At 33.5% G+C, this 22,307-nt stretch overlaps 3 protein-coding genes across 4 annotated transcripts; 2 read left to right on the top strand and 1 right to left on the bottom strand.

The window, feature by feature from the left end:
• Nucleotides 1-5,264: 5,264 nt before the first annotated feature.
• LOC111022563 (protein LAZY 1) lies at nt 5,265-7,995 on the top strand. Its single transcript, XM_022299722.2, has 5 exons — nt 5,265-5,403; nt 5,481-5,547; nt 5,909-6,684; nt 7,104-7,383; nt 7,720-7,995. The coding sequence occupies exons 1-5, from the start codon at nt 5,398-5,400 to the stop codon at nt 7,737-7,739; spliced, it is 1,149 nt and encodes a 382-aa protein (XP_022155414.1). The 5' UTR covers nt 5,265-5,397; the 3' UTR covers nt 7,740-7,995.
• A 1,810-nt stretch (nt 7,996-9,805) lies between these two features.
• Nucleotides 9,806-12,953, top strand: LOC111022579 (uncharacterized). 2 transcript variants are annotated; one of them, XM_022299740.2, is made up of 3 exons: nt 9,806-10,021; nt 10,492-12,346; nt 12,561-12,859. In XM_022299740.2, the coding sequence occupies exons 2-3, from the start codon at nt 10,523-10,525 to the stop codon at nt 12,621-12,623; spliced, it is 1,887 nt and encodes a 628-aa protein (XP_022155432.1). In that variant the 5' UTR covers nt 9,806-10,021; nt 10,492-10,522; the 3' UTR covers nt 12,624-12,859. The 2 variants fall into 2 exon arrangements, with proteins under 2 accessions (XP_022155432.1, XP_022155431.1); XM_022299739.2 differs by having other exon boundaries at nt 10,492-12,953.
• Nucleotides 12,954-13,659: 706 nt separating this feature from the next.
• DPL1 (dihydrosphingosine phosphate lyase) lies at nt 13,660-20,683 on the bottom strand. The gene is made up of 15 exons (XM_022299734.2): nt 20,277-20,683; nt 20,140-20,185; nt 19,914-20,065; nt 19,700-19,759; nt 18,942-19,166; nt 18,711-18,852; nt 18,362-18,412; nt 18,141-18,232; nt 17,555-17,681; nt 15,770-15,785; nt 15,055-15,162; nt 14,908-14,962; nt 14,662-14,808; nt 14,120-14,198; nt 13,660-14,026 (listed from the first exon to the last, which is right to left on the bottom strand). The coding sequence occupies exons 1-15, from the start codon at nt 20,477-20,479 to the stop codon at nt 13,904-13,906; spliced, it is 1,626 nt and encodes a 541-aa protein (XP_022155426.2). The 5' UTR covers nt 20,480-20,683; the 3' UTR covers nt 13,660-13,903.
• Between the last annotated feature and the right edge of the window lie 1,624 nt (nt 20,684-22,307).

Below are 22,307 nucleotides of genomic sequence, written 5' to 3' on the forward strand. Positions count from 1 at the left end.
TAGTAATATTTTTTTTATCAAATCATTGAATTATTTATTTCTCTTAAAATTTCTCTTCCATGTTTATTTTACACAGGTCGTTATTTAAGGGGCCTACATCCATTACGTGGCATGAACTTGATAAGGTAAATTACATTTTATACTAAATATTTAATTTTATTAAATTTAACTTTTTTTTTATGTTCAACAATACGTGGAGATAGAAATTTGAACTCACGACTTTTGATCGAAAATATATGTCTTAATGAATTATGTTTAGGTTGGCCACTACATTAAATTTTAAATTAAGATAAGAATTGTAATTTTTTCCTTATGTTAGACTTTTGTTACATTCACTCGTTACTTTTAATAAAAATCATTGTAAAAATCTCTCAAAATCCACAAGTTTCAACGAAAATCAAACTTTAGCAAATCAATGTATAAGATTCTTAACAAAATCTACCCACAATATTAACCATTGAATATAAATCTCTCAAAGCTCGTCAATTTAACAAAAATCTAGTTATAATGTCATTTTTCTATAATTCTTCGATCCAAATCTTACAATACTTATTTAATTCTAAGGTCTAATTTGATGAATTTGAAAGTTTATAATAAAATTGGTCACGAGTTTATAGGTAAATTTGGAATCTTTTTCCTTTTTTATCATAATACTTTAATAGGAATTATTTATTATTATTATTATTTTTTTTTTTTGTTAATGGGAATTTGGATCTTATTTACTAGCACATCCAATGTCAACGAGATTTCAATTGAGCTTCTTTTTTTTTCTTTTTTTTTTTAAATTCTGTGATTGAATATGCTATTTTTTAAAAGCAAAACTTCACTTAAAGGCATTTCTGCAGTAATAATTTTTACCATCCCTTTTTTTGCTTTCCATTGCAAATCATGAGAACAAGTAATTAGTTATTGAAAGGAGAAAACAAAACTATTGATAGTATTTTTTTTAGTACAATAAATGTGAGGTACGGGAATTTGAACTTTGATCATGCTAATAATTATTGGTAATGCTTCAATAATAAAATTTGAAAAAATTTAATTATCTACCAGTGATCAATCAATTAAAAATTAATCATAAATTCTGTCAATTAATATTTAATTGTACGTTATTTAGCCCGAGTTATATATGTTTGCGTATGTATGTATATATGTTATCTATATATGTGTGTGTATGTATATATAATTTTTCTTTTTAATACATCAAGTGGCGTGAGGAGATCCGAACTCATGATATCAAAGACGTGTATTAATTACTGCTATGCTAAGTTCATGGTGGTGCAAGAAGTTACATTTTAAACTATGGTTTTGTGAAAAATGTGCACAAGTTAATAATGTAAATGTTAAACATATGTTTTTAGTCCCTAATGCTTTAGCATTTTTTTAATTTAGTATCTCACTTATAAATATTAAAATTGACTAACAATCAACTTATATGGTATAGTATTTGGTGAAGTGAAAATTTTTGTGTAAAAATGTCATCCAAGAAAGTTTGTTATACATCTTTCAAATTTCTAAGAAATGAGTAGAAATTTCGAGTTTCTTTTTTCTCCTAAGCATTATACCATTGGATGCTTATTATGAATCGATTTTAACATTCAATAATGGTAAGAGACTAAATTGAAAAATGTTAAAATATAAGAAATTAATGGAGGAAAAAAAACTCATCGACTAAATTTATTTAGCCTAATGCAAAACATAGGATGAGACTACATCTTTGAAATTTTCACATTTCCAAAATATTTGTAAATATATTTTTTTTATATAAAAAGTAATTATAAATATTCCAAAAAAATGTGAATCTAGCAATTTCTTCAAAAATATCTCATTAATCATCAATTGACCTAATGATGATGATTAATTTGTTTTTTAACATTTTGCAATAATGGTTGATTCACATAATAGATTATTAATCTAAATATTGATAAAGTATGGTAATCACTGACTAATACATTAACATTTCTTACCATCTTGAGAGTTATATTATATTATAATGATATAAATATAATGATATAAAATCGTTCTTTAGTATTAGGAGACGATTCCCTACATTATATTATATTCATTGCCTATTCCCACTAATCTTTGTGACAATTTTGCCCACCGGAACACCAGCTCCGAGAGGTAACAAGGGTTTTAAATTATTAAACTCACCAATTATGAACTTAAACTTAATACTTTAGAAGGTACCTACGAACATCCCAACTCGAGCCACCCTTGAGAGATTATAATACTATCATCTACATCTACCGACATCAACATTCTACTCATGATTTTATTTAGTATATTCCACGTTATTTCAGATGTCGGTAATGCAGCTAAATATTAGTTCCAAAACGATGTTTCCACGCTACTTTGGAAGTACTAAAAAGTTCCGAGTCGAGTTCAAAACTAATGGGAGCCTCAACAAGGAAACATGCAACAGTATTACCTCATCCATCCAACTGTGAGGTGCAAATTGAGTGTCAAGTCTCAATCTCTCTCCACTGCCCAAACAAGAGAGGCAAGCAATGTTCTTCAATAATAATCTCAATCAGCCTGCAAAAGTTCAGCCTCACATTCAAATCAACAGGGAAGAAGAGTTCAAAGGCTGCTTTAAAAAGTAGGGTTGAAGCCAGAAATGAAAGTTGAAAAGCATTTAGACAAACAGATTAATGTTCATTGCATAATCACATCACAGAGAGGGAGGGGTATTTGCTTTGCTTTGCTTTGCTTTTTACATGTACAAATCATAAATGAATGAGGGCTATTGCATTTAGACAAAGAGATTCATAACACAACATGTTCAGTGCATATATTCACATCCCAGTGGAAGGCCCTTTTGGGGTGTTGGTCAAAAGGAAAAGGATAAAAAAAGGATAAATATGTGGCACAGTTTGTCTACAACATAGTTGTTTTCCCTCATGTCACTGACAAGACATTCGGATTTTAGTTTCATGTTTGGTTCCTAAAAACAAAAGTCGGCACAAAAAGTTTCTCAGGTCCCAGAATCAGATGATAATAAAATGCTCACTTTTTCCCATGGTCTACCAATCTGTCTAGTGAAAGATTGTGATTAAATTACATTTTTGGCCCGTTTCGATGTAGTCTCTATACTTTTCTTTTTTGTTTGGGTGGAATTCGAACATCCGACCTTTTGTTGGTCGAAGATGTATAGTTGAACTATTGCTCAGATTGACCAATTTAGCATCTATAACTCTGAAATGTTTTATGATTGTTCTATCCTTCTAAATATCTCTGCCACCAATTCGTCGTACCGCTGAATGAAAAATCTCTCCATGAAGTGAATTTAGTGAAAAGGGTTAGTATGAACACGTCTAAACGTCGATCGACCAATCATTTTAGTTTGATTTGACAAGATTTTGTATCACAAGTAAAAACCTATCCTCATGTTCAGAAAGTTTGCAAGTTCATAGAGCATGGCCCCCCCCTGCATCTTTCCCACTCTGTTCACCAGATCTAATGCAAATCTAATCACCTTAAGATTTAAATATCAATCTACCAGGTTGAAAACTAAAAACAAATAGAGCATGCCAAGTTATCAGCTGGAAATTTATGCTGATTTGACATAAAATCATCACTCTCAAACTCATAGAGGTATGGAAAAGTATTTTTTTTCGCATGGCACTGTACATCGTAGTCCCACCTTAATGAAATCTGAAGCCTTTGTTCCTAAATCTTCAGCCTGAAATTAATAAAACATATAAATCAAGGTAATATTACAATCAAACTGTTCAAATTTCCATCTTCTTTGAGTTCCCACTGACACACTTGAGGCAAATGACATCATTCTCATCCTCAAGGGATGTGACTTGAGAAGGGTTCAGAAATATAGTGACAGAACTGAGATCAAATCAATTTCTTTCCAAGGAAGAATATTTTCTCTTGTAAAAAAGCTCAGAAGAAGACTTTTTTGACCAGTTCTGACACCTCGGAGATGATCATTCACAAATCATTATTACAGTTAAAAGGGAAAAAATTAAAGAGTTTGCGTTCCCATATTATGTACTTCACAACCAATGTCAGAGTTCATAAGCTACTTCCTTCTCTTCTTTTTTATTACCCAATCTCACCGGTGGCTTTAGCCGTGCTCCACAAGGAAGGGATGCTACTGAAAGTTAACAATAAATATGAACAACAAACAAGAACTAGCTGATACCCACAAGAGTAAATTTTTCTGTCCTATCATATAATGTTTCAGAAACTTGAAGTTGTAATTGACGAACACATGGGACCCAGGCACAGCTTTTTCCTTTTATATTTTCTTCTCAAAGAAATATTCCAAAATGGTTCTTGAGATCATATTATGAAGCCTAAACACTGGTTATCGCCTATTTTTAAGCAGGGAAACAAGCACATGAATTAGACATTATAAATTGAAACTCTCTTATAAAATTGTCGACACAATTTGAGGTTACCAACAACAATGCTAGAATCATGGCCATTGTTAGGGAATAAAGATCAGAAGCGCAACCAAACCTGTATGTTATATCAGATCTGATCTGAGATGGTTCTGCTTACAAACATAAAGAAAATGGTGTCAGGGAGACCAAAATGGCATCTACTATTAAAGATCTTTTACTGCAAAGATCCACAACTTAATGCATGATCCAACATATAGATTTAATAGGAATCATATATGAAAATAAGACATTGAAGAGTCCTTTCAAATTTTAAAATAAAAAATATGTAACACAATGTATAGTCTCTTCTACCTTTCCAGGTCAGCTAATGCAGTAGTGCCCCTGATGAGAAACGATCCACTTCGTTTTCAATTATCTTTGCACCTATTTTGGTCCAACACAATATTCTCCAGAGACCCCACCAGTCATTTTGGGCTCTGCCCACCAAATCATAGTGAAGTTGTTACAATTATAAGAATGAACTATCATTTTCCCATGGAGGCATGTGCAAAACATGTTTGTGTAGAAAGCACAACTATATACACAACATAAAGAAATTAAGGTACTTAAAAAGTTAAAACTGATTAAATATAACTAAAAGAGAATGTTTAAAAACATCTTTAAACAGTAACAATATGTTTTTTGAAGAATGGAAGATGTTTCCTCAGGTTTGGAGAGAGTCGATACCACCACCCAAGTACGAAAAATCAAAACTAGTCACATTTCTCAGATAGAATGAACAGCTTCCAGAAGGGTGCTCCAGGACCCACTATCCATTCGGCCACTTGAATGGCTTAGCATAAGCCAACCAATTCTTTTGTAACTATCCCTATGTTTCCTTTACCTATATCATCTCAGACTATTGGAGGTATGCAGTAAGAGTTTGACATTCTATTGATAAATAAGCAATGAGCTAAACTATGGAAAATACTTTTTTCTCATCACCCCTCTAAACTGAAGACATCAAAACTCAGGTTTCTGAAGCACAACCAGAAAGATGAAGGTAAAGTTTATTCTGGATTAAACCTTGTAGAGTGCTTCTATCTAAATGCTAAATGATATTATGTCTTTTTCCCATAGCTACTTGGTTGGATGCACCGTAAGTTTCGGCAGAACAGTGGTGAACCGCTCAAAGATTTTGCACTTGGTAAATACTTTCCACTAGTATATCTCTGTAAGGTTGAGCATGCATCATCACTAGATGCTGACTTACTGAATAGAATCTGTAGTGTCTGATAGGTGATTTTTTAACTTGAAAATTCATGCCATTGGCATATATTTCAAACATGCAAGTCTTGTGCGGAAGTAATCTGCCAATTATATTTCTTTGATCAATCAATTGCATTTAACTGACAGAAGAAAACATAGAGTTATAACCAGAAATTACAAATAAACCATGAAATTCCTGTTGATACACTGCAACAGAGACACTCCTAGGTAAGCCTGAAAGAGAGAAAGTTGCTTCAAATGTATCTTTATGGGTCATTCTTGTAATTGTACTGTTTTAGGCCAACAATCGCTTGATGATCAGCAATACATCTCGAAGTCAAGCATTAAACCTTTCAAGCAAGTCCAACGAGAACAGCACCTTCGAAAATCTTTCGCTGGTCTAGAATCAGAAGTAGGAGAAGACGACTACGAAGATGAATCATCTCATCCAATGTCTGAGATTTTCCATGGCTTCCTTGCAATTGGAACTCTTGGATCCGATCAAGTCATCAGTGACCCAATGACACCAAAGTTCTCAATCTCCGTCGAGAATATAACTGAAAAAGAAACTGAAGTAACTGAAAATGAACTAAAGCTTATTAATGATGAGTTGGAAAAGGTTCTTGGAGCAGAAACTAAGGATGACGGATACAATGATTCTTCTGGAAGAAACAGTCACGTCAGCATGGGAAGGAGCAGCCATGGTAGCACAATTACCCTCAGTGGCAAGCCAATGGATGGCCTAGAAAGCAATATGAATGGGAGCATCATCTGCCCCCTTCAGGGATATCTTTTTGGGTCAGCCATTGAATTGTCAGAGACAACAACAGTGGCAAAAAAGGAAAATAGGACCTCCCTTGGCGAACTGTTTCAGAGGAGCAAAATAGCTGAGGAGAATGCAGGTGCGAAATTTGACAAGGAAGACAAGCGACCTGAAGAGGATATTGATAAATCTGCCATGCACCTGATGAAAAAGAAACTGAAGAAAAGAATGTTGTCTGCTTCTTCCCGGAGCTCTGCAGCAGCTGTTGATGGATTCAATGATTCTGCTTCAGCAGAAACAAAACTGCATAAGGTATGCCACAAACTATGATAATTTTTAAACTTAACCCTTGCTTTCCAATGTTTTAGAAGACCATATCAGAGAGATCAATAAGAACATATCCGTGGAGTGATCAACAGAGATCTATAAGATCGTACCCGGGAGCATTCAACACAAAGAATAAGGATTTACACAAATTTGTTCAGAACCCAATCATTGGCATGAATATTAAGGATGCTCCGGCCAATTTGATTCCTCGTATTGACCTTGAGTTAAACAGATAAAATTACTGTCCGGCCTTTACCAAATAATTGCCTTTCCAACTCTTTTATTATTTAAAGCTTCAGATACCTTATTTACCTTAGAAAACTACTGAGCCCAATTGGAAATTTACTATTTTTCTAACTATAAGAAATTGTAAGTTTCTTCAACACATGGTATGTGTCTTGCAGATCTTTCACATGTTCCACAGAAAAGTTCACCCTGAAAGCTCAACAATCATACAGAAGTCTGATAAGCACCAAAAGGTTCAGAAAAAGAAGAAAGCAAGCCATGATGGTTGTTGCAACAATGGAGAGCAGACATCTGATGAGGACATCATGATTTATCCTCAGAGAACACTCTCGAAACCAAGCTTTCGACGCATCAAAAATCAATTTCCACCACATTATGGACTAAACAGCTCTGACCCAAATGACAACAAGGAACGCTGGATTAATTCAGATGAAGACTGTAAGTTAACAGACTCACCATTTCCTAGTTCCCAACATTTCACCTAGAAGTCCCATATAGTTCTCATAGACACCAATATCAGCACCTGCAAGCTACAAATTAACACTATTATATTACACGACTAAACTCCTACTCATTGTAGTCCTGATTTAGTATTTATGCTCATCTTACAAAAGATGCACAGTAACGATGAGCAGTAGCTAATCCCTTTACCTTTATCTGCTATAATATAATATTATTTGTTCACTGCATTATTTAACCAATTATTAGAGAGACAAGTGTGACTGCCCTGACTCTTGAACCAACTCTAACTAACTTTCATTATGTGCATCATAGATCTAGTCCTGGAGCTTTGAGAGGTATAAGAAGCGTCTCCATGATCAGTAGCCAAGTGTGATGCAGCTTTGTCTACTCAGTATTGGTAACTATTGCTGATAGTGTGCAATTACTACTATCTGAACCGCGTTTGAGTGTGAAAATAAGCAGAGGATCTCCCTCTTTAAACACTCACTTTGTGTGTTGTGTGTGAAATGTATTGTTGTCCCTAGAACACTTTATGATCATATTTTCTTACATATTCCCCAAACAGCACATCCTATTTCTAGCTGATAATTCTCTCTTTTATTTTTCTTTCGCTTTTGCCAACCCTCCACTTTTTAATTACGCCAGAATAATAAATGGACAGTTTTCCAACTCTGTGACCTGACGTGAAATATAGAACACTGGTAGTCTGGTAGTTCTGGAAGAAAGAAAATTTGCTGACATTTTCAAATGACACCACCTCCAAGGAGAAGGACTAAAATGAAAAGAATATCCAGCTCCCCTATCAAAATATTAAAAAGTATATATTTGTCTCCGATGAGAGGCAGCTTTTCAGCAAATGAAGAATGGAACAAGTGCAATATAATTTTCACAATAACAGTCAATTTTTTCTACTGTAGAAACTAAGGTTTGAGAGAACCAGATAGTTCTTATTCTCGTTACTGAAGTCTAAATATATAGACAATCCTGAAAGGAGAAGATAAAGGATAAATGAATACGTATTATTTACAAGAATGTAAAATATACTATTATATACTCAAATTTTTTCAATTTTTTAAACAAAGAAAACAAAAAAAAATGAATTTTACCTTCTAAAAACCAAAAGAAGAAAGAAGAATAAATTAATGGGCAAAGATTAAAAAATATCACTAGGTAAATATTAATATCAATAATTCAGAAGGCATAAAGTTAATAACTGAATACCAGAAAACAAAAAATAAATCAAATCATTACAAATTTACCTTTCTTTATTTCTTTTTTTTTTTTGGTAAAAAAACACTAATAATAGCGAAGAACCCCACACATTCTTTGTTCAAGAAGAAGAACTTCTCAGTTTTTCCATTCTTAATGTAGTTTGATCTGGTAAGATATTCTTCAACTAATCCACCGTATCAAGTGTAATTCTTCATTGTTGTTCCCATCACTTTTCTCTCGGTATACAGAATCTTCTACTTTCTTATAGCTTGAGTTTTTCCTTTTTAATTTTCATAAAAAAATCTCATCAGAAGCGATTTCGATTTTCAAATCTCGATACTCTCTTGCAATTAAAGAATCTTTAGTTTTATTTTTGATTTCATTTAAATTAATCAAATTTTATTAATAATCATTTAGATAAATAAGATAAACACACATTTTATTTTAAAATATTTGAAATTACTCACTTAAATATTTATTCAATAATTTAGGAAATTTAATCATTATATTTATATAAATAGATTGTGAAGTAATTAAATTAAATTAGACGTCCAAATTCTCTCCCCCTCTCGCTCCCTCGTCTCTCTCTGGTTCCCTCTCTCCCTTGTCTCTCGCTCTCTTCCTTTATCTTCCAGTGATATTCTTCTTGACGGTGGGTCTCACATCTGACCAGCAACGTAACCGTCTTCTTCGAAATTTGCTAAATATTTTAAAGATAGAAATAAAATTGGAAGACAAATAAATAATCCTGTTTGAAAAAAGTTGAAAGGAAAAATAAGGAATCATAATTAGGAAAAAAAAATTTTGAAGAATTTTTTTTTAAGAGCAACCTAAGGAATAAAAAAAATTTAAATATGTTTGTCTATACTTGTTACCGTTATTATTGGTACCATTATTGTTATTATCACTATCATGGTTGGTATTATCTTTATCGTTATCATTATCGTTATCATTATCGTTACCGTTACCGCTAACAATTTTACAATGGCTTAAATCAAAATGGGAGTATGTTGGTATCGTTGTTCTCTATAATGGTTAGAATAATAAATTTTTTTGAAAAATAGACATATCTCAATTGACAACTCGAAATCTAGGTCATGGCTGGATCCCAAAAAAATAAGACAATTGTGACTTTTCAGAGGTGAAATGTCATTTTTGGCCCTTTAAAATAAAAGCCCTCATCACCACGATTTGATCCTCTTTCCTTCGGGCTTCAACCTCGAAAATCTCTCTGCTTCCTAAAACCTCTCACGATCTCCGCCTCAGCTGCGGCGAACTCCGGCGAGCGGTTGTTCACAGTGCATACCTTCGCCGTATTCTTCATCGTGGTTCTTCTTCACGTGCTTACTTCGTCGTATTCTTCGCGGTTCTTCGTCTTCGGCTTCTTCTTCCCTATTCATTGGTAGGTCACTGTCTTTCTTTTTCTTCTTCTTCGTCACTTACTTTACTTTACGTTACAGGATTCTTACATTGATCTCTTTTACTTTACTGGGGAACAAATTGTTGGTAGGGCAAGAAATTGCCGGGAAAAAATGCAAAATTTAGGTTTTTTGTGCTTTGGCTCTCTTTTACTTTACTTGAAGCTATTTGAATGTGGGGAATGTAATTTTTTGGCTGGTAGCCTAAGTTTGGCTTTGCAAGAAATTGCGAGGAAAAAAACAGAACTTAAATAGTTGTTTACTTTCCATTCTTTTTTACTTAACTAGTTATTTACTTTCCATTCTTTTTTATTTTGGTTGTTTTTTTTCTCTCTTTACTAGAAGCCATTTTTACATTATTTGCCATTTGGAACATCTTGTTGCTATTCAATACATTTGGAGTTCGGTTTTTTTGGTTGGTAGCTTGATTTTTGCTTTATATTTTTTTTGTTAGGAATGAATGATTTCTGCAAGGTAGTTTAAGAATGACTCGTGTTCGTATTTTCGTTCGTTATGGCGGAGTATGGAATGACAAACAAACAGAGTATCAAGGAGGTCTTTTGAAAGGTATTGTTGTATGTAAAGAAATAACTTACCAAGATTTATTGGATGAATTATATGCCCTCACAGAAGCTGACCCCAAAGAGTCTGATATGAAAATCAAGTGCATATATGAGATAAAAGCTAGGAATCAAACTCCTCCATTTGAGATAAGCAATGACCGTGATTTGAATTTTTATCTTATGGGTGAAGATACGTCTGAAGTCCCCCTGTACATCTCATTTGAACCTAGGAGTAGAGATTTGACTGAAGTCGAAAGTCAAAGTCAAAATAATAGTATGATGTCCCACAAGGAAGATATCTCACGAGAAAGAAATGCAAATGTAGATTGTGAAGCTCCTGTGGAGCCCGAATGTGATCATGTTCCTAAAGTAGATCGTAAAAGAAAACTTAAAGTCAATTATGAGTCTGACTCAGTGGGCCAAAAGAAATACATGAAAAAAAATGTTTGGTCGGAAGGAAGCTCTACAAATGATGAATTTGATGTTGGACAAATATTTTTTGGCAAGAGAGACTTGTCCATGAAATTAAGTGTCATGGCAATGAAAAGAAATTTTGAATTTAGAGTAAAGAAGTCCACAAAAGAGTTAATTTATATTGTATGTGTTGATGAAAATTGTAAGTGGAGAATACGGGCACTCAAATTGGGGGGTTCAGACATATTCAGGATTTCAAAGTATGTGAATGTTCATTCATGTTCACTTGATCTTATGAATCGTCATCACAGACAAGCTAAAGCTTGGGTAGTGGGAGAATTAATAAAATCTAAATTCAATGGAGTTCGTTGTCAATACAAACCACGGGAGATCATAGAAGACATGAGACAAGATTATGGTATTAATATGAGTTATGAGAAAGCATGGCGTGCGAGAGAAAATGTTTATATGCAAGTAAAGGGATCATCGGAGGAGTCATATAATCTATTGCATCGATATGGTGAAGCATTGAAGTTGGCAAATCCAGGTACATTTTATGAAATTCAACTTGAAGATGGAAGTTTCTTCAAATATCTTTTTATGGCTCTAGGTCCATGTATCCGAGGATTTTTGAATTGCATACGACCTGTTATTGTTATAGATGGAACTGTTTTGAAGAACAAATATCGGGGTACCTTGATAGTTGCCACTTGCTTAGATGGTAATAATCAGATTTATCCCATTGCCTTTGGAATTGTAGATAAAGAGACCGATGACTCCATAAAATGGTTTTTTGAAAAGTTAAAGGGTGCAATAGGTGAAGTTAAGGATCTAATTTTTGTTTCAGATCGAAATAATAGCATAGCGAAGTCTATTGCTATTGTGTTTCCCACTGCATTTCATGGTCTTTGCATTCACCATTTGAAGCAAAATTTGAGTGCTAAGTTCAATAATGAAACAATTGATTATTTGTTTGTCAATGCTGCAAAAGCCTATCGTGAGTCACAATTTAGGGAGTTGTGGGAGCGTATTTCAGCATTTGATAATGGTGTGGGAATGTATTTAGAAGAAGTTGGACTTTCACGTTGGACACGTATATATTGCCCAGGAAGACGCTACAATATGATGACTACAAATATAGCAGAATCCATGAATGCTCTATTGAAAGAAGCTAGAGAATTGCATGTTGTTTCAGTAATCGAACATGTGAGAGCTTTGTTACAAAGGTGGTTTTCAGAGCGTCGTGATGAAGCCTCAAAAGTTACATCCACGTTGACGAAATGGGCAGAAGAAATTGTGCACAAAAACCAAGATCAATCTACAACAATGAAGGTTAATTCAATTAATTGTCATCAATTTCATGTGGTAGATGTAGATAAAGAGGAGACAGTGAACCTTAATACTCGGGAGTGCACTTGTATGGAGTTTCAGTTCAACCAACTACCATGTGCACATGCAATTGTTGCAGCAAGGAAGCAGAATATAGATGTATACAGTTTATGCGCTCATTACTATACTAATGAATGTCTGTTGGCTGCATATGCAGATGCTATTTTTTCAGTTGGTCCTACTTCGGAGTGGAAGATGCCATCAGACTATGTGGAAATGAATGTCTTACCTCCCAAATTTGTGGCAAAGGTTGGTCGGCGCCAGAGCAAAAAAATCACATCTACAGGTGAAAGTGAAACTCCCAAAATGCATAAATGTGGCAGATGTGACCAAAAAGGCCATAATAGAGCAACGTGTCGTTATCCCATTACATACACTGATAAGTGAAATGTAAGGTATTAAACTAAGTACTTGTTGCAATTCTAAATGTTGAAGTACTTTTAAAGTTTTTTGAGATATTGGATTGCAATGTAATTAGGTATCTGATATCTTTCATGCAGAAGATGTTGGATGAATTTTTGTTTGTAAATGCAATTTTAGATTTACGTCAGGTAAGAGTCTAAAAATTTTTTTGTTGCTCCAAAATTATAGCAATTCATAAATTTTGTAATACAATTTTAAATTTATATATTTGGAATGCCCTTAATTACTTGAACACATTCTTGTGATACTTGAGAGCATGGCAAAAAGGAATGGTTTAATTATCAAAATAATAATACCTTATCTTTTTAAATTTCTCCTCTTTTTAACTATTTCAAAGCATTGTTCAATCATCAAAATGATACATCATCCTTAAAATTTTATGTTTATTCACTTTCCATACGAACATTTCTCACTTAATTAAGGTATATATCCTTATCTTGAAATTGGCAAGGTAGAGCGAAAAAGTTATTTCAAAAAAATTTTTAAAATAATAATTATAATATTTTTATAAATGTTTAAAAACAATTAAAATGCTTCTTTACAATGATTTTTTAATAGAAAAAATGCGTGCAATTTAAACCAAAAAAATAATAACAAAAAAACTAACATAATATTATATACTTTTATAAATTACCTCTGGAAAATCACTCTTTTTTTTTTATATAAATTACCTCTCCAGTTTGATCCCAATACTCGATTAAACTCGATTAAACTAGAGATTTTCAATCCGATCAGGTTGAGGGCACATAGTTTTTTAACCATCCCTATATATCTTCAACCAAAAAGTTAGAGATTCAAGTTCTCTCCGTCCCCCTGTTTAACTCTAAGAAAAATTAAAATAAACATCCAAGTTTTTATCACATCTGTGATTTGAGCGTGTTAAACACATGTTTACAAGACATTAAAAATGAGCCAATAATTCAACATATTACAGCAACAAGACAACTAAACCTATGATGTAACCCTTGGAGAATATAGTTTATTCTTTTCATAATTTCAATTTGTAACTTATGTGAATGATACTGTATAAAATAAAATTTAAATGAAACAAACCAATTGTGAACAGCACTGCCTCTTCTAGCAAGTTCCATCCATGTAACTTATGAGCAACTCCTGAACCATATCTCTGTCTGGCATTCTCTCTGCAGCGCCATATATTGGAGCCAGCCCTCCATTAATGGGACCTGGATTTTCTTTGACCTGAAACATTTAAATTGCAGATAAAAATGTCCATAAGACAAATATGGTGAAATTGCCTCTCATGGACTGACAACATCTTGCAAATAAGCTTACAGTGTTGACAGATTCTTGCAAATCCCGGAGAAAGTCGTTGACTATCAATATGTGTTGCAGCGTTACGCAGATATGAACGCTGAAACGGTATGAGGGATTATAAGCTATAGGGAATGTTAAAATTCTTGAGTGAACTGGAAACTTATAAAAGCTGATGATATGCGAAAATAGAAGTTGTCCCCAACTTTTACCCTAAAGCTTTTGAGTTTCATATCTAAAATGTGCGTAACTTAGTGGGAAATGGAAGAATCTGTGATGGGGGAGTAATTTGAGTAAATACCGAAAACTTTCAAAACCAATCTACCATTTCCCAGCGGCAAGTGTCATTGAGACGTGTTTTTTGAATATTGATCACAAATAAAGAAGTGGTAGTTCAAACGTATGAATGGAGGTACAACGTTAAGTATGTCTTAACTGCTTGAGCTATGTTCAGATCGGTCTAAAAGCCACATTTTGAATGCAAAAGAATAAAAGAGAAGAATATGCAACATTCTACATGTGATGCAAATATGAGTGTCTTTATGCTCTAAGAGAAAGCTCACCTACTAGGTTTTTGCAAAGCATTCAAATGCCAGCCTTTTGATGACATAATGTCATTGACTTCAAAAATGTCAATAACCGTTGACCCAAATGCTATAATTGTCATGTCTGGCTTTCCAACGACAAATAACTCGGGAATTTCGTTTATCCTGCACAAAAAGTAATGGTTTTTGAAAGAGAAAACACCTTGCAATCCTTCCTCCTAACCTAAATGTGATTAATAGGGTGCATATAGGAACAGAAGATACCCTTTATGTATCCTCTTTGACACTTCCATAATCTCTTTTGTGTTCTGCAAATATCCTATGGAAAGCAATTGATCCACAGTGAGCCCAAAGCCAAGTACTTCACAACTACCAGATCAACAATGAGTATCGTTGCATATTCTTAGATACCTTCTTCTCCCAAAGACATCATTGCTGCCCAAGCACCAGCAATCAAACCACCAGGCCTGCTTCCAGCTATTGTTGGAGAGACGTAAAGCCCACCAGACCATTCACTTACTACAAAAACAATAATTGAAAAAGGAAATGTCAAGGAAGCTCCTTCGGATGAATTTTGGTACAGCTTTCTTTTTCTCTCTCTCTCTCGTTAGTTGTTTTGATGATATAAGTCTTACATGTCTCATGGTGTAAATGCACCCATTTTTCGTCATTATACATTTTCTAATCTTTTATCCAATTGGACAAGGTTTTTGTAACTCCCTTGAATGGATTTCTCTCCCCCTTTTATTATTTCATATTATCAATGAAATTATTTCTTATAAAAAAAATGAAATGTAATTTTGTAAATTCAAGACCAAAACAAATGGAAGGGGGGGAGCTTTTTTTTTTTTCAGTATAAGCACTTTGCCCCCATGAAAACAATAAGTACGCAATTGTATTAGCATAAGCCTGTAGAAGTCTCCATAAATATTCCCACTTATGAAACATATAAAACATAAATAAATAATTTATCTCATAGTTCCGTAAATACTTCCCAAAATAAAGTAAACTTTGTTGACAAGCATGGAGCCCAATAGCTACGACATTAGTAACTTATAATATTTAAAAGCTTGATTTAAGCACATGAAAAGTCAAATTTTCCAGTAACAAGGATAAGTAAACTTACCAGCAACAAATTGATGCTGTTGAAATCAAGCAAAGCAGGAACAGCCAGAACACCAACCGGCCAAAAACCATAGAGACAAATGAAATTAGAAATAATGTCAACTTGAGTATTAGTGATAGAAAAGATGGGGTTTTAGAAGGGAGCTTGATTTTACCCAATAAACTTTTGAGATTCAACCATTTCAATATCTAGTTCTTAGCTATTTAACTTTAAAACATCTTGATACAAAATCCACTAGTTTCCACAATCATTTATAATGGGAAAAACAATAGTGCAGACTCGCATACCAAACTCAAACAATTATAACCAAAAAAATATTATTCAGGAAATATAATATTGCCATCCTTGCTCACGTTTTTTAAACTTATCCTTAAAGCTTAGTCACATTTTTAGCCTAAAAACCAAAGTAGAAAGCATACCGCCATAACATGGAGGTGAACAGCGATCCCTCTTATTCTGTATTTCAAATCAGACCCTCTAGCTTCTTATTTAGAGAAGACAAGAAAGTTACAAATACGTGGATGAAGCTAAGAGTAGAGAAATTTATTAAAAATAAGAAATATCGTCCTGAATTAATTGCTAACAAATTCTCTGGCAAGTGGCAAATAAAAGACTTGGTTCAAGGCTTATTTAATTACACAAGTCACGTGAGGCCTTGATAGATAAAAATTTCAATTTTTAAGAAAATAACTTGAAAGTGATTAAAATACCAAAATGAATAAATGGAAAGATGAAACGACTTCCTGGTATACAAAGCAATCTGGAAGGACCTTTGCCCAAAAAAAAAGTGAGTTTTTTTCTATGGGAACTTAGCCACCGCACCATCAACACTAATGACAAGCTCCAAAGGAGGCTCCCCTACATGGTTATTTCTCCCCAATGATGCACTATTAGCAAGGCTAGCTTGGAAACGCAACAACACCTCTTTACCACCTGCTCCTTTGCTACTGAATTTTGGAGGACCATTCTCAACACTTCTGGATGGACCACAGCTCTTCCAAATGATCCCCATGTGCTCCTTGAGGCCACCCTTGTCGGTCACCCATTCAAGAACGTAAAGGAAAATCTTTGGTTGAACTTTGTGCAAGTTTTTCTTTGGACTTTGTGGGGAGAAAGAAATCGGAGGACTTTCAACGATAAACTGCAACCTTTTGAGAGGTTCTTTGATGCTATAGTTTATAAAGTTCTCACTTGGTGTAAAAAATCGCCTATTTTTCATTGCTATAGCTACACTTCCCTCTTGACTAATTGGAAGTGCCTTTTGTAGATCCATCATGGGCTTTTGTAATTTCACACATCAATGAAATTGTTTCTTCATAAAAAAAACGACTTCCTGGTATAGGCTCATTCAAGAGTTTGGATTGAAAGAGTTCAATCGATGGATGTGTCTTTAATCCTACAATGGGATATCTTTGGTAAAACTCAGAAGAGTTTCAAAGGAGTCTAGGGAATATGCAAAGTTGGCCCTGTACGGATATATATTCTCTGCTTAGAGGAGAATTTTCAAAGACTATATTGAAAATTTATGGAAAAGTCTGGAAAGAGTAAAATTTTTCATTTGACTAAATATGACAACGAGTCTACTTAATTACTTCCTTTTCTGTTCCATCAAGGGAGGGAGGAAGCACAATTTTTCAACCACCGCCTACTTCAGCAATCATACGAGCATTGAGAAACCAAATACTTCAGCAGACTAGATCTAGGAGACACATTGCGATATTAATCGTCCACTACCAACTATTCCAATCTAAACAAAAGTCTAAGTGGTTCAGTAAAAGAAATTACCTTTCTAATGTCATGATTTCTGTACAAAACTACGCTTGTTCCTTTGGGGGCCAATCCATATTTATGTACATCCACAGATATTGATGTCACTCCTTTAACTGAGAAATCACAAGGTGGAATTGGGTACCTGAAAAAAAGTAGTAATAAGAAATTTTCAATGTCACAAGTTGCCAGGAAAACACCCTAATATATAATACTTGCAATACTCATCTATCGCTATATACAAATTCTTCATAATAACTAATCACTGCATGTTTGATGTGCTGAACTAGGTAGTATAATCCCACATATATGGGGGGACTATATTGTTATGTTCTTCCATAGTAAGGTTGATATCCTAACTCTTGTAGGCTGTAAGTATGCATTCAGAAGTACTTCAAAACTGCTAACTGCTTTTTCCCATGTTAGAAGTACTACCAAACATATTGGTGCTTTTAGAAGTATTTTTTGTGTTCCAAAAGTACTTACAACTAAGTTTTTTCATAAGAAAAAGTACTTACAACTAATTAAAAATAACTTCCAAATTTTCCATGGTTTTTTAGCACAAAGTAAAAATTTTGTTCAGATAAAGCCCAAACAGCCTTACCCAAGCTTACGAGCAAATGGTAACACAAAGCCGCCAAGACAAAAGTCAACATGCAGACAAATCCCAGAGCTAGAAGCTAATTCCCCAAGTTCCTGCAAATATATTGCAAGGTTCTCCTGATCAGAAGTTACTTCAGAAATGCCACAGAAGGAAGTTAAGATCAATGGTCTTTGTCCACCATGTAGAAAACAACTAAAAGGTACAAGACAATAAGAACATACAACAATCGGATCGATGATTCCATGAGGAAACCCAGGCGCAGATCCAACAATCTGCAATATGAAGTTTATAAGAGAAAAGACACAAGTAAACAGGTAACATACAAATATAAATACTATAATAGGATGAAGCAGCATTTGCTGAACAAGCTAAAGGAACAGTATTGGACTTTGCTTCTTATGGATGGAACTAGAAAAAGAAGTTTCCTTGAAAATCATATATAAAAGAAAAAAGGGGCAGTATAAACAAAATTTGGGATAAAAAGATGCAAAAAAAAAAAATTGTAGAAAAAGAAAGTTTTCGTCAATACCACTATACAAGTCTAAGAAGAGAATAAAAATATATGGATACCAAGATAGTGTTCCCGTTGATAAATTTTCTAATAGCTTTAACATCTGCTTTGAATTCTTTGTTTACAGGGACACGCCACAGCTTGATATTGAAATATTGAGCAGCCTTATCGTATGCTGAATGTGCAGACTCGGGTATTATCCTGAACATTAAAGGAAAACTACTATAAATTTAAGGTCAACAAGATACGTTTAGAACATATAACACCTATGAGAAACAGCAGGGGTGTACATTTCAGGTTTTTTAATTCCCTTCTTGGATTTCATATAGTCACGAGTTGATTTCACAGCCAATAGTATGCTTTCAGTTCCTCCTGACGTCATGTTTCCGCATATCTGTCCTCCAGAAGCCTCCACTTTACTGCCAAGAAGTGCAGCAGTCATGGCAACCACTTCTGCTTCGAAGCGCGCCACACTTTTAAATACATCCAAATGCAAAGGATTTGTATGTGCAAACCTGAAAAAAATGATCCAAAACAGCCCAAGGTGAAGTGTTAAAGATCTATGAAATGGGTTATGATTCTCTAGGAGTTATATTTGTTGCTGATATGAGGCTCTCCCTTAAAGGAGAATAAGAACACAATAATGCAAACTCCAGTTCAATAGGATATCAATAACCCTGATGATGTTTAAAAAAAATGAGAAGAAGGAGAATTAAAGGAAATTACATTGAGGGATTTGAACTCAACATGTGTAGCTCTAACATCATTATAAATTAATATTAATCTCAAAAGCTTCAACCATTAAGTTAGAGCATAATTATATCTTTGCGCTGCAAATATTTTCTCTCTGCCATGTAACGTTGAAATTGTTGAAAGCTAGTTGTTCCTCTTTCAACAGAGCCAGTAGCATGGAGACATTTTCAGAAAGAGTTCATGGGCACACAAGACCCAACATTCTTCATTGGACATGATAGCTAAGTGAATTTAGCATTTGAATGGAGACTTTGGATGAAACATAAAAGTAATAGATCAGCCAGAACTTACTAACATTGAACATGCCTCATTTATGAGAGAAAAATGACCTTCAGATTCAGTTCCTCCAATGTAGCTGGCCAAACATTAACAATACTCGTAAATCTTGTGGACGATAAATAAAATTATTAAAAGAATAAAAAGGAATTATCAATTATAAAGTGATTACATTCTAATTTAAGTATTTATTGAATGGATAACTATGGCTATGCAAACATTTTCAAACATACACTGTACCCGAGCATTTGCCTTGCCAAACCACATCCTTTTGTTTCTCATTTTTCATTTTGTCTATGACTTCAGCTCCCAAGCCTTCCCTCGGCAACTCAGTCCTCCAACCTTCTCTTCCAGATTTACCACTGGCTTGTAATTTATCCACAACCTGCTTGTTCAACAAAACACCATCACCAAAACGAGTAACGCCTAGCAGCGTACAACATAACAATCAAAACAAACCTTCTGCTTCTCGGAATCAATGCGACGTTTCACCCCTGGAATTAACCTGTTATCACCATTCACCAACACAATTAAAGAACCAATAAAACCAAATCGGCACTAGCAACCAAAAGAGCTCCAGCAGTAAGAAATCATACTTAATCGTGGCCATGAAGAATGATAAGAAGATGGCTTTGAGCCCTCTCTCGTAAACGAGATCCATAAACGACTGAAGCAACCGAGCCAAGAGTAGAGCCAGAAGAGGACCAAGAACGAGGGCCAGCGGCTCGTAGTTGGAGAGGAAAGCATTGGCAGAGGCTCTGAATTCCAGTAAAAACGACTCAACAGCAGAACAATCCATCGTGAAACAGACACAAGCAAGAAGACGAAGACGAAGGTTTTGCAGCGCAGAGACGTGGAAGCTCGAGCTATGGCGTCGGCGGGAGATTGCGTCTTATAGGGAGAAACTTGGGAGATTGATGGAGATCAGAATTCAGAGGATGCACGCAAACGAGAGACGATGGAAGCATTTCATTTCTCTCGTGGAAATCGCGAGGAACAGACAGCGATGGACTGAATGGTTTGTTTTGTTGGTTGCTAATATATACGTCATAATTCCACACTTCCATCACTACACGACAAAAACCTTTCACAACTTGTAACGTTTTTTCCTTGAATTTAAAATATGTATATGTTTTCTTTTTCCTTTTAATTCAGGACCAATCTTTTTTTAAATAATATTTTATTCCAAATATATATCACCTATCAAATCATTTTCAAGAATAATGTTTATAAAATTGAAGGCGATCTATGCCACTTCGCATGACATCTTGCTGGCGCCATATGTCTCTTTTCGTCATTCTGGCATGTCGTTTTTAGAGACAACATATACCAAAATTACGTATAATTATTACTTTACTACAGTCATTGTACACTAATTTTTTAATTTAGAGATATTGGATTTTATATCACTTCTTTTTTTCTCTTTTTTATTTAATAGAATTTTATATTGCAAATTGTCCTCTTTCAAACAAATTTAAATAAATGTTATTTATTAAAATTTATCTTCTATTCCAAAATAAAATAACTACTCATTCTAAAATTTAAAAATATATAGGATTTTTTAATAGTAATTATTTTATTTTTTTAAAATTAGTTGTTATTTTATTTTAAACAAATTACTATTAGATGTGTATTAATTAATTGAACTATATTCAAATTGACATTCATTATTAACAATTCAATCTTTGTCTCTTATCAATTTGATCTAGAAATTTGGTTAAATCTTAACAAAATAAAATTACGATAAAGATCAAATTGTTATACATTTGAAAATACACGGACTAAATCATTACTAACTAAATTTTAATGATTAAATTGTTAATTCAAATAAATTACATGGATCAAAAGTGTTTTTAACCCCTAATATTTGAGGTAATTCTTTTGGTCTTTAAATTTTATTTTTAATGTATTAAAATTTTTGAATTAGTTATTTAGGTGAAAAATAAATATGTTAAATTTTATTAGCAAAAAATTGTTTTATTATTAAATTACTATTCATATTTAGACATAAATATGTTACTTCCACGTCCCAGAATAATAATTTTTTATAATGAGTATGTTGAACTTTATGTATCATGTAGGATCGAATAACATGTTCACATGTCTAAATATATCAATATGACAATAATTTAATGATATATTAACTTTTTGTCCATGGAATCAATTAATTGATAACTTTTAATACATTAAAAATAAAATTGATAATTTTAGAAAATTAACGACCAAATTAATAATTACCTCACAGATTAGATATTATCTTGTATACTTTTTTTTTCCTTTTTCTTTTTGCTTGGTATACAGGTGCTCAATTAATTTTTAATACTTTACTGATCTTTAGTGAAGTTTGAGTTGCATTTAATGCAACTTGAGTTCACGGTAGATCTACACTACATTCAATGCAACTTCATCTTGAAGTTCTTCTTCATCTAAAGTGAGCGGAATGAACTCTCATTAATGCGTGAATATGTACTCCTTAAATGCTTCATATCATTTTAACATGTTGCATGTCATTTACTAGTGAATAATTAAATTTGGGAAAAAAATCATTCTTCACTCTTTTTTTAGTTCAATAATATGCGGCGGTAAGAATTTAAACCTTCAACATTTTTGTCGAAATTATGTCTTAA

Source organism: Momordica charantia (assembly GCF_013281855.1).
Source record: "Momordica charantia cultivar OHB3-1 chromosome 7 unlocalized genomic scaffold, Mcharantia_2.0 BLBB01000007.1, whole genome shotgun sequence".
NCBI classification, from domain to species: domain Eukaryota; kingdom Viridiplantae; phylum Streptophyta; class Magnoliopsida; order Cucurbitales; family Cucurbitaceae; genus Momordica; species Momordica charantia.

Excerpts from the sequence above, each read along its gene's own strand:
- LOC111022563 (XM_022299722.2), top strand. Across the intron at positions 5,548-5,908 it reads GCTCAAAGATTTTGCACTTG|GCCAACAATCGCTTGATGAT; the intron begins GTAAATACTTTC and ends GTACTGTTTTAG. Across the intron at positions 7,384-7,719 it reads GATTAATTCAGATGAAGACT|ATCTAGTCCTGGAGCTTTGA; the intron begins GTAAGTTAACAG and ends TGTGCATCATAG.
- LOC111022579 (XM_022299739.2), top strand. The coding sequence starts at position 10,523 with ATGACTCGTGTTCGTATTTTCGTTCGTTATGGCGGAGTATGGAATGAC.
- DPL1 (XM_022299734.2), bottom strand. The coding sequence starts at position 20,479 with ATGGATTGTTCTGCTGTTGAGTCGTTTTTACTGGAATTCAGAGCCTCT. Across the intron at positions 19,760-19,913 it reads GGCAAATGCTCGGGTACAGT|CTACATTGGAGGAACTGAAT; the intron begins GTATGTTTGAAA and ends ATGTTTGGCCAG. Across the intron at positions 17,682-18,140 it reads CCATTTGCTCGTAAGCTTGG|GTACCCAATTCCACCTTGTG; the intron begins GTAAGGCTGTTT and ends ACTTTTTTTCAG.